We start from the raw sequence: 12,500 nt of genomic DNA on the forward strand, positions 1-12,500 counted from the left end.
AACATCTATAACTCAGTTAATACAACGTTATTACTCCTGCAAAACATCTATAACTCAATTAATACAACGTTATTACCCTACAAAACATCTATAACTAATTAATACAACTTATTACCCTCAAATTATAACTCTTAATACAACGTTATTACTCCTGCAAAACATCTATAACTCAGTTAATACAACGTTATTACCCCTGCAAAACATCTATAACTCAATTAATACAACGTTATTACCCCTACAAAACATCTATAACTCAGTTAATACAACGTTATTACCCCTGCAAAACATCTATAACTCAATTAATACAACGTTATTACCCCTGCAAAACATCTATAACTCAGTTAATACAACGTTATTACCCCTGCAAAACATCTATAACTCAATTAATACAACGTTATTACCCCTGCAAAACATCTATAACTCAATTAATACAACGTTATTACCCCTACAAAACATCTATAACTCAGTTAATACAACGTTATTACTCCTGCAAAACATCTATAACTCAGTTAATACAACGTTATTACCCCTACAAAACATCTATAACTCAATTAATACAACGCTATTACCCCTACAAAACATCTACCTCCGCCTTGTTACATTTAAATCTTTATCAACCCCCTTTTTGGCTCAGCATTTAGCACACAACACAACCAGATACACACAACACAACCAGATACACACAACACAACCAGATACACACAACACAACCAGATACACACAACCAATCCCACAAAAATACGCAGCAAATACAAAAACAATGAAAAGAGAAAAGCACCTGGAGGCCTGGAGAACTTCAGTTGTGCAATATGCAGCATTTTTTGTTTTTTTGGTTGCATTTGTTTTCGGGGATTGTGTGCTTTTCTTTTTGCATCGTTTCTGTACTTGCAGCGTATTTGTGTGATTGGTTGTGTTGTGTGTATCTGGTTGTGTTGTGTGTATTTGCTGCGCATGTGTTGTCAAACACAAAAGTTAATCATCAAAAAAGACACAGATACAAACATATATACAAAACAATAACTCGCTCACCTGCCCTTGACCCCACAATTAACATAGCACACATATTAAAGTATATTGACAAAATAATTAACCAAATGCATTAAACAACTGAAGCGTCATGTATCAATATGCCTTATGACAAAATATAACATATCAAATAGCATCACATCTCACCTATAAGTATCAAAGAAACAAATACATAAACTATTTATATATAATATACTTGGTGTCCCTAATTACAAGAACATGTAGTTTTAAGAAAAGAAAAAAGTGAGGACTTGAATAAACCAAGTGTGGAAATAGACCTCAGTATGAGTCAGTATGAGTGATGATTGGTGGCTGGGGGGGAGGGGGGGGGGTACCTGCAGGGCGGCCATCAGCAGCGAGGCCACGTTCCCTCGGTCTCTCATGGAGAAGGAGCGCTGGGCCTCCAGCGTGTGGATGAACGTGAGCAGGAACATCTTGTTGTTGAGCAGCTGGCTGAAGAGACGCAGAGCTTTCTCTACGTTGGCTGGAGACTGGAAACACAAACACACGGTATGGTTAGTGTCTCACTGGCATGATGGGAACATCTAACCGCTGCAGCGAGATAAACAATGGTTCCTGCTTTACTTTATTTTCTATCAAAATGTTCAGAACAAACACTGTGACACTGTAGATCAGGAGAGTCTAACTCAACTTCACCACAGGCCACACTGGAAAATGGGAATCACATCCACGGCCAGACATGTAGAGATTTTTTCAGATTATTTTTTGGGGCTTTTCCCTTTATTATAGTTACAGTGGATAGAGGTGAAAGAGGGAGAGAGATGGGGGATGACACGCAGCAAAGGGCAGTGGGTCGGATTCGAACCCGTGCCGCTGCAAAGGACTCAGGCTACATGGGGCGCACGCTCTTACCGGGTGAGCTAGAGGCCGCCCCAAGTCAAATATCTTTGACTGTATTGTCGAATGTCTCATATGGTCTTCTCACTTACAGTTTGGTCGACTTAAAGCCTTAAAGAAGTCAGCAGTCACTCTGAGAGTCCTGGCATCGTATTACGTCATTTTGACATCACGATGACGCGCGCCACCTTGGACGCGTCTAGTATATAAGAGCCTTAAGGTGGCGAGCGCCATCGTGATGTCAAAATGATGTAATACGATGCCAGGACTGCAGGTCTCTCTGGTAAACTTACTGGGTTAAGATGAGCTCTTTTATGGTGAATGAAAGGCTCGATCCCACCAAGTAGCTCGTCCAATCAGATCGAAGCATTGACGGCAACGCTGCTGCCAGTTCTGCCGTTTGTTTACCTTTTTCTTCTTCTTCTAGTCCGTAGAAATAGCAAAGTCGGTAGCCTAACCTGAACCCTGCCAACGGCACAATGTTGAGCTAGCCAGCTCGTGACTTTGCCTGGAACGCTACCAAGTGGTGAGTCGAAAGTCGTAACTTACGGGCTAAACATTGTGTCTGGAACGCAGCATAACTATACACAGACGTCTCCTAATTCATCGTCTGAGTTACAGATGATCTTGCAATGAAAAAGGTGCAAAAGCGGAGATTTCTGTCGATTCCCACAATATCTAAACCACATTTCTGCGCTGGATCATCGCTGAAATATCGACAGAGACATCGAAAAAAACATTGATAAGTATTAAATTATTATATATTTTTTGACATTATTTGCATCTCAGAGGCATTGACAGTGTGAGAACGTCACAATAGTCCAATTTACACCATCTCACTGTATATATTGTCATATTTCTAAACCCTAATATTCAAAAGAAACCTTAATATATCAAAACCAGGACGCAGATTAAAATATGCGGAACGAAAACAATGACATGTTCTTGAAATAACAATAATAATAAAGATTCAGAGTGGATTAAGAAGAATTCCGTCCACTGAGAACAGAAAGACAAAGATTAAAGAAACTTTTCTGCCATTTCTCTTCAAATTCACGAAAATATCTCTCCACCCAGAGACTGATCTACTTCCACACCTCGTTATGAGGACCTGAGGAAATGTAATTCGTGGCTGTGGCTGCTGAGAACAGAGGCTCGGTGGATCGGAGCTTCCTGCTGCGTTCGCTTAATTAAAGCTGCACGGAGGCCCAGACGCTGCAGATTCTGCTTAAAAGCAGCTCCGACTATTTCTGTAATATTTCCTGCTATTTGCTCTGTGGATAGAAGTAATGAAGTCATATTTGTGTTAGTTAGGGCTGCACAATATATCGTTTTTTTTATTGCCATCACAGTATCAACCGGCGCAATGAACACATCGTGAAAGACACTCAGAGATGAAAAGTTAATATCAGAAGAAAACTGCACTTTCAAATGTAACCGTCATTGTTTTTTAGTGCTGCCTTTTATATTCAAGCCAATGTTTTAATTTGTTCAATAAGAGAATTTCATTTGTTTTAAATTCAACAAGCAGTTCATTGTATTCTACCAAAGGTTTTGTTCCTTTTTTGCGTTTTTAGATGTTTTTGTCGCAATTTTCCGACATTTTAGCCGCTTTTTCTACGTTTTGGGAGTTTGTCACCTTTTTTGAGTAATTTATTTCCGACATTTCAGGATTTTTTGTTAGTTGTCATAGCTTTTTCCGAGATTTGTCACCTCTTGACCTTCTTGTTGCTTTTTTCAATCCATGCAGACGTGTCCCGAGATAGTTGTAGATCTCAACCCCCCCCCCAATGTTGAACCCAATGTTTATGCCCTTAATCGCACGTAATATCGTTATGGTGATATTTAAAAATGTTGTTGCATATTATCCTCATATCGTGCAGCCCTTTTCTCTGTGTGTGTGTGTGTGTGTGTGTTGTTCTTACGTCGAGCTCTTTGAGGACTGGGTGCTCTTCTATTCCGGGGAACATGACTCTCATGGTGTAGGTCCGATACTCCAGGAAGGGGATCTTCACTCCGTCCATGTCGTTGGTCAGTTCTTGGATGTCTGTCTGCAGCTCTGCAAAGGCTGCAGGGGGAGAAGAACACAGATTTAATATCTCTTTGGTACCGTACCTCAGACACCAGGAAGGCTTACAGTTTAGTTTTAAAGGAGACCTATTATGCTTTACTGCATTTCCTGTCATCTAAATAAAAATATAAATATAAATCTAAAAAACTAACCCTCAGACCACGTTATCCTTGCAAATAGTCTCCTTGGACTCCACTTTCCGCCTTAACATTCCTTCTTCGCCTCTCCTCTTACTTAAATACCCTTTTTCTCCTTTGCCTATTATCAATACCCTCTTTCCACAATTCTTACTTTAAAAAAACTCCTTTCACACTTCATTTCCTATAAAATCTCCTTTTTCAACACAAATAAATATAATACCTTCTTAAACAATAAATACTAAAAAAAACCCCCATTAAAACAAACAAAATAAAAAACATTCTCACTAAAAAATATTTTACTAACAAACAATCCTTACACAAACTATACAAAAAAAAACTTTACAACTCTACTAAAACTCTTTTCTCCACTCCCGCTCTAACATACCCTCCTTGGACTCTACTCGCTCTAACATACTCTCCTTGCACACTACTCGCTCTAACATACTCTCCTTGCACTCTACTCGCTCTAACATACTCTCCTTGCACACTACTCGCTCTAACATACTCTCCTTGCACTCTACTCGCTCTAACATACTCTCCTTGCACTCTACTCGCTCTAACATACTCTCCTTGCACTCTACTCGCTGTAACATACTCTCCTTGCACTCTACTCGCTCTAACATACTCTCCTTACACTCTACTCGCTCTAACATACTCTTCTTGGACTCTACTCGCTCTAACATACTCTCCTTACACTCTACTCGCTCTAACATACTCTCCTTGCACTCTACTCGCTCTAACATACTCTTCTTGGACTCTACTCGCTCTAACATACTCTTCTTGGACTCTACTCGCCTCTAACATACTCTCCTTACACTCTACTCGCTCTAACATACTCTCCTTACACTCTACTCGCTCTAACATACTCTCCCTGGACTCTACTCGCTCTAACATACTCTCCTTGGACTTTACTCGCTCTAACATACTCTCCTTGCTCTCCTTGGACTCTACTCGCTCTAACATACTCTTCTTGCACTCTACTCGCTCTAACATACTCTCCTTACACTACTTGCTCTAACATACTCTCCTTGGACTCTACTCGCTCTAACATACTCTCCTTGGACTCTACTCGTTCTAACATACTCTCCATGGACTCTACTCGCTCTAACATACTCTCCTTGCACTCTACTCGCCTCTAACATACTCTCCTTGGACTCTACTCGCCCTAACATACTCTCCTTGGACTCCACTCGCTCTAACATACTCTCCTTGTACTCTACTCGCTCTAACATACTCTCCTTGGACTTCACTCGCTCTAACATACTCTCCTTGTACTCCACTCGCTCTAACATACTCTCCTTGGACTTCACTCGCTCTAACATACTCTCCTTGGACTTCACTCGCTCTAACATACTCTCCTTGGACTTCACTCGCTCTAACATACTCTCCTTGTACTCCACTCGCACTAACATACTCTCCTTGGACTTCACTCGCTCTAACATACTCTCCTTGTACTCCACTCGCTCTAACATACTCTCCTTGGACTTCACTCGCTCTAACATACTCTCCTTGGACTCCACTCGCTCTAACATACTCTCCTTGGACTTCACTCGCTCTAACATACTCTCCTTGTACTCCACTCGCACTAACATACCCTCCTTGCACACTACTCGCTGTAACATACTCTCCTTGGACTCCACTCGCACTAACATACCCTCCTTGCACACTACTCGCTGTAACATACTCTCCTTGGACTCCACTCGCACTAACATACCCTCCTTGCACACTACTCGCTGTAACATACTCTCCTTGGACTCCACTCGCACTAACATACTCTCCTTGGACTCCACTCGCTCTAACATACCCTCCTTACACTCTACTCGCTGTAACATACTTTCCTTACACTCTACTCGCCCTAACATACTCTCCTTGGACTCCACTCGCACTAACGTACCCTCCTTGCACTCCAGCGCCACCCGGCTCTCCAAGTTGTCCATCTGCAGCTGGAGGCGTTTCAGCGTCCGGTCGGCGTCGCGAGTCTTCCTCTTGTAGGCGATCAGTACGGCGATGATGGCGATGAGCAGCACACCTCCACCCGCTCCGATGCCGATGATGGCGGGCAGCGTCAGGGCACTGTCGGAGTAGATATGGAGCGTACCCGGGGAGTACTCCAGACCTCCGACTATGATCTGCAGAAAAAACAGATGTACATTATTATCAGGGCTGCACTGGAACAAATATGAAACGCCATTAGAGCATTACAGTTTCTTTTTTTATTTCTGACAGATTTGATCTCATTTAATCTTTCCTGCTTTTGCTGTTGTTGCTCCTCGGCTTTTGGTCCAAAAAAAGAGAAAAGCAGTGAACGCTTTGTGCGTAAGGAAATATAAACTATGATGATAATGCAGCCTTGTTTCTCCGACTCAGCTGGTCAAGTCTCGAGTGGCTGCTTAAGCACAAGGCACGGCACCTGTTTCAACCAGGGGTCGAAACATAGACTGTATAAGTGAAGCCACCCCCGGTGGATGCCTGCAGTATACGTCATAAACCCTGCCACTCCTCCATGTTATTTGCTTTTCCGTCAGACCCCTTATAGATCTGGACATTTCCGACCGCACTTGAAGGCAGCTTCATTTCCCGGAGAGAAAGAAAAGCGACGGAGGGACTGAGGAAACAGTCAGCTGTTCTGCAAACTCCCGGCCAGTTCACGGCTTGTGTTTGGTGTTTTAAAACTTGTGGCAGTGATGTTTCCTGTTTCCTGTACGGGACTCTCACAAGTCAGTTGTGGCCTGGAGGTTAAAAAAAAGCGAGCTTGTTACCGGGAGGTCGCCTGTTCAATCCCCAGACCGACAGGATCAAATCTGGGTGGAGAAAGTGAAAGCAGCGCTTGGAGCTGCTCAGTGGTCATCAGATCAGACTGTGGTGGTACTGGGCAGCTTCCAGGTATGAATGTGGTCAGATCAGACTGTGGTGGTACTGGGCAGCTTCCAGGTATGAATGTGGTCAGATCAGACTGTGGTGGCACTGGGCAGCTTCCAGGTATGAATGTGGTCAGATCAGACTGTGGTGGTACTGGGCAGCTTCCAGGTATGAATGTGGTCAGACCAGACTGTGGTGGTACTGGGCAGCTTCCAGGTATGAATGTGGTCAGATCAGACTGTGGTGGTACTGGGCAGCTTCCAGGTATGAATGTGGTCAGATCAGACTGTGGTGGCACTGGGCAGCTTCCAGGTATGAATGTGGTCAGATCAGACTGTGGTGGTACTGGGCAGCTTCCAGGTATGAATGTGGTCAGATCAGACTGTGGTTGTACTGGGCAGCTTCCAGTATGAATGTGATCAGATCAGACTGTGGTGGTACTGGGCAGCTTCCAGGTATGAATGTGGTCAGATCAGACTGTGGTGGTACTGGGCAGCTTCCAGGTATGAATGTGGTCAGATCAGACTGTGGTGGTACTGGGCAGCTTCCAGGTATGAATGTGATCAGATCAGACTGTGGTGGTACTGGGCAGCTTCCAGGTATGAATGTGGTCAGATCAGACTGTGGTGGTACTGGGCAGCTTCCAGGTATGAATGTGATCAGATCAGACTGTGGTGGTACTGGGCAGCTTCCAGGTATGAATGTGATCAGATCAGACTGTGGTGGTACTGGGCAGCTTCCAGGTATGAATGTGATCAGATCAGACTGTGGTGGTACTGGGCAGCTTCCAGGTATGAATGTGATCAGATCAGACTGTGGTGGTACTGGGCAGCTTCCAGGTATGAATGTGATCAGATCAGACTGTGGTTGAAAACTTCCAGGTGTGAATGTGACAGGTCGTCGCAAATGAGAAGTTGTTCTCAACCACGCAAAAATGACTGGCCACCGCAGCATGACACTGGGTTGAGTTTTCTCCAAAAGTTGAATCTGTATTAGCGGGTTTTTTCAGCTCCATTCTACGGCCTTCACCTAAAGGTGTCTAAACTTTGCCTAAACACACTACCCCCCCATTACAAATCTATGGAAAGACTTGAATTGTTGTTGCTTCATACACATTTTAACCAATACTTTTCATCACTTTTTGGCAAATTTCCATGACTCTGTGTTCCTGAAAATGTCAGACGACATTATATAATAAGAATACTAATCTGTGTTAAAGTTTACCCTCAGAGGTTTAACCGAATACAACGTTGAGGTTAAGACGACGTGAAAATACATTTATTAATCACATATTATTATGCTGTGTTAAAAAAAAAAAAAAAATCCATGACTTTTGACCAAAACTTTCTGGGTCTTTTTATGTTTCCAAAACCTTTCCAGGCCTGTTATGGAATTTGCATTTTTCAAATTCCATAACTTTTCCAAGTTTTTTTCAAAACGTATGAACCCTGAGGCTGATTTACTGGCAGACACACACACACACACACACACACACACACACATCTTCATAAACTCATACATTGATATGTGTATTAATTGTCTCCTGTATTTATGTTTTATTAAAGCGTTTCCTCTTACATCCCGTAATAAACATTGATTATAAAAACAGACTCGTGAATAAATGATGAAGACAGAGCAGAACTGATTTATTCATCACAGAGAAAGAGAAGAAGCTCAACAGGACATTCTATATCGATCAGTGATCAATACTTTTAATAATGTATCAATAGGTTGTCTCTTCACTTTGAACATTTGTGTGTGTGTGTGTGTGTGTGTGAGATTGTGTGTGTGTGTGAGTGAGATTGTGTGTGTGTGTGGGTGTGTTTGTGTGTGTGAGTGGGTGAGAGTGTGTGTGTGTGTGTGGTGTGTGTGTGGAGTGTGGTGTGTGAGTGTGAGGACTGTGTGTGTGTGTGTGTGTGGTGAGTGAGAGTGAGACTGTGTGTGTTGTATGTGTGTGTGTGTGTGAGTGAGTGAGAGGTGTTTGTGTGTGCGTGTTGGTTTGGGGTGTTTGTGTGTGTTTGTGTGTGTGTGATTGTTGTGTGTGTTGTGTGTGTGTTGTTGTTTTTTTTGTGTGTGTGTGTGTGTGTCTGTAAGATTTTGTGAGTGAGATTGTGTGTGTGTGTGTGTTGGTATGTGTGTTGTGTGTGGTATATTGTGTGTGGTTGTGTGTGTCTGTAAGATTGTGTGAGTGAGATTGTGTGTGTGTGTGTGTGTGTGTGTGTGTGTGTGTGTGTGTGTGTGTGTGTGTGTGTGTGTGTGTGTGTGTGTGTGTGTGTGTGTGTCTGTGTGTGTGTCTGTAAGATTGTGTGAGTGAGATTGTGTGTGTGTGTATGTGTGTGTGCATGTGTTTGTGTGTGTGTCTGTGAGATTGTGTGAGTGAGATTGTGTGTGTGTGTGTGTGTGTGTGTGTATGTCTGTGTGTGAGTGTATGTCTGTGTGTGTGTGTGTGTGTGTGTGTGTGAGTGTATGTCTGTGTGTGTGTGTGTGTGTGAGTGTATGTCTGTGTGTGTCTGTGTGTGTGTGTGTCATCCTCTGATCTGTGACATCAAACCAATTACCCATGATTCCCTGTGGCTGCACCTTGCATTCGACTTTCACCTTTATAAAACCCCCCCCCCCTCCTCGTCTCTTTTTTGTCTCCCCCCTCTTTCTCTCCCCCCCCCCTCTTCCTTCTTTTTTTTTTTCCCCCCCTTCATTTCCATCTTTCCTCCTCATCTTCTACATTCTGTTTTTCTCGCCTCCTCCCCTCTTTTCTCCTCTTCCTCTCCTCTAATTCTTTCACTACTTTCCTCTCTTCCGTCCTTGTTTCACTTTCTCATCGTCTCTCCTCCTCTCTGTTCACCCCTCCATTTTCGTTCCTTCCCTGCTCTCCTTTCCTCCTCTACCTCCCTCCTTTCCCTTCTTATCTTCTTTTCTGTCCTCCTACCCATTTTCATGACAATCTTTACTCTCCTTTCTACATCTCCTTCCCTCCCTTCTTCAGTTTCTTCCTCCTACCTCTTTCCTTTCTTCTACACTTTTCCTCCCCTCTTTATCTGCGTAATCTTTTGTTCTTTCCTTTCCTCTACTTTATTTTCCTCTCGTATTACTTCCTTTCTCGCTTCTTCCCCTTTCTACTGCTTTCTCCCATCTTTCCTTCTCTCCTCTGCTTCCTTTATTTCCTCCCTTCCTTGCTCCCTGCCGTTCCTCCCTGTCCTCCTTTCCCCTTTGCTCCCCTCCTCTTAATTCTCCTCCCTTCTTTCCTTAATCAAATGTCCCCAAATAAAACTGAAACCTAGTTCATCTCCTCAGCTCCCATCCAGGTGTCTCTGACAGGTGAAAAAAGGGGCGGGGCTAAGCTCTAATCACTTACCAGGACTCGCTGTTCCCCGGTCAGATCCGGCGAATCACAGAGCAGCTGGTTCTCGGACACGGTGAGCAGGCAGGGCGACTCTCCGATCAGGACCGTGTAGTTCAGACGGGACGTCCCGGGAGCAGCGGGGATCAGGTTCTTACCCTGAAACCACAGCAGGAAGTACTCACATCTTTACTCAAGTAAACAGAAGTAATATCACAGGGCACACATACTCTGTGGACACATTTCCTCTCGTTTCTCTCCTTTTGCCACACAGTAAAAAGTAGAAAGTAGCAGAACATTTGAGGATCTGAGCTCACGGTGTGGAGCGCCTGGTGCAGGTGTGTTTAGGGCGTGTCCAAATCCACTTCTGCTAGTCTGACGGTGGTAAAAAGTGTCTGTGCGCCGGGCGCCTGGTTCTAAAGGGTTGTTCTTAGTGTCTTCATTAATCAGAGGTGTGTTTTGGGCGTAACATGCAATCAACCAATCAGAGAGCATCTCCCATTCCCTTTAAAAGCCAGGCGCGTTTGGACCTTGGAGCATTGCTGTTATGATGGAGGATTTACACCCTAATATTTTTATTAGTAATCTTCTACATGTGTGTGTGTGTGTTTGTGTGTGTGTGTAACAAGCATAGTGTGCACGCGTTGTGCACGAGCCTAGGAGCATTTTACTAATGCTCTTTTAAAATAACAATGAAATGCTGCGTTATTGACTTTAGACCAGGTTTTTGTTGGTCAATGGTGCAAACACTTCCCCGCTGCCTAAAGATAGCAATACTCCCAGAATGCACCTGAACACACCTCCCTGTAAGACCAGCACGCCCAGAATGCACCTGAACACACCTCCCTGTAAGACCGGCACACCCAGAATGCACCTGAACACACCTCCCTGTAAGACCAGCACGCCCAGAATGCACCTGAACACACCTCCCTGTAAGACCAGCACGCCCAGAATGCACCTGAACACACCTCCCTGTAAGACCAGCACGCCCAGAATGCACCTGAACACACCTCCCTGTAAGACCAGCACGCCCAGAATGCACCTGAACACACCTCCCTGTAAGACCAAACTGACAACTGGGTCGGTCTTAAACTAGCAGAGACACTCGGGTCGGGCTCTGCGCTGCGCTGCACCGGGTGCGAGATAGGACCCGCTGTGTGTATTTGTGTCTCACCTTGAGGATGATGGGTGACCCGGGTTTGACTTCCAGGATCCCAGAATTCCCGAGGGGGTCAAAGGTCGGGTTGGGGTAGTGTGTGAAGGGGGTGGAGTTCAGCACCAGCAGAGAGGAGACCTGGACAGGAGCAAAGCATGGGCACAAGTTCAGCAGTGACGCAATACTACGAGTATCAGGGGAACAAACTACGGAACAACGTTAAAACACACGTGTTCTTTATTTATTTATGTGTTAACAACACAAAACAGCAGCGGATACAAGGGCAGAACTCTGGGTTCAACATTGGGGGAGGGTTGAGATTGGGGGTTTAAAAAAAGCCAAAAAAAGATCGAAAAAAATGGTGAAAAAATACTTGAAAAAAATGGTTGAAAAATACTCGAAAAAGTGGCAAAAACCTGGAAACAGATATGGAAAAAAATATATAAAAAAGCGACAAAACGTCAAAAGGCGAAAAATCTCGGAGAAAGCGGCAAAAACATCGGGAAAAAAATCAAAAAAGGCGACAAAAATGTTGAAAAAAATGATAAAAATGACGGAAAAAGGGACAAAAAACTTAAAAAGGAACAAAGAATTTGAAAAATTAAAATCCAGTTTTGATTATGGGGGGGCGGGCTACGTCTATGAACGGATAAACAAAAGAAATCAGACTAATAAACTAAAATATTTGCCCTCCTAACTTAACCCAGGCTGCCTGCGGACCAACACTGAACAAAAAGTTACAATAAGACAAATACAAAATATAAATAAACATAAATAAACATGCCTGAATAGAACCAGTTACCAAATCTACCAGTCTGTTAAAGGTCCCATGGCATGAAAATGTCCCTTTATGAGTTTTTTTAACATTAATATGAGTTCCCCCAGCCTGCCTATGGTCCCCCAGTGGCTAGAAATGGTGATAGGTGTAAACCGAGCCCTGGGTATCCTGCTCTGCCTTTGAGAAAATGAAAGCTCAGATGGACCAATCAGGATTCTTCTCCTTATGAGGTCATAAGGAGCAAGGTTACCTCCCCTTTCTCTGCTTTGTCCCCC

The 12,500-nt window shown here is 43.7% G+C and overlaps 2 protein-coding genes across 2 annotated transcripts in view; one reads left to right on the forward strand and one right to left on the reverse strand.

The window, feature by feature from the left end:
* The window catches only part of kcnd1 (potassium voltage-gated channel, Shal-related subfamily, member 1), a 1,001,373-nt gene that overhangs the window by 71,004 nt on the left and 917,869 nt on the right, over positions 1–12,500 (forward strand). The gene's annotated exons all lie outside the window — the stretch shown is intronic.
* The window catches only part of plxna3 (plexin A3), a gene marked incomplete at its 5' end in the record, with an annotated part of 162,252 nt that overhangs the window by 22,110 nt on the left and 127,642 nt on the right, over positions 1–12,500 (reverse strand). Inside the window, 5 exon segments of the mRNA XM_039799446.1 lie at positions 1,362–1,517; positions 3,810–3,952; positions 5,990–6,224; positions 10,307–10,450; positions 11,466–11,585. Coding sequence (XP_039655380.1) covers positions 1,362–1,517; positions 3,810–3,952; positions 5,990–6,224; positions 10,307–10,450; positions 11,466–11,585 — 798 coding nt within the window.

The sequence above is a fragment of the Perca fluviatilis genome, chromosome 5, assembly GCF_010015445.1.
Source record: "Perca fluviatilis chromosome 5, GENO_Pfluv_1.0, whole genome shotgun sequence".
Taxonomy (NCBI): Eukaryota; Metazoa; Chordata; class Actinopteri; order Perciformes; family Percidae; genus Perca; species Perca fluviatilis.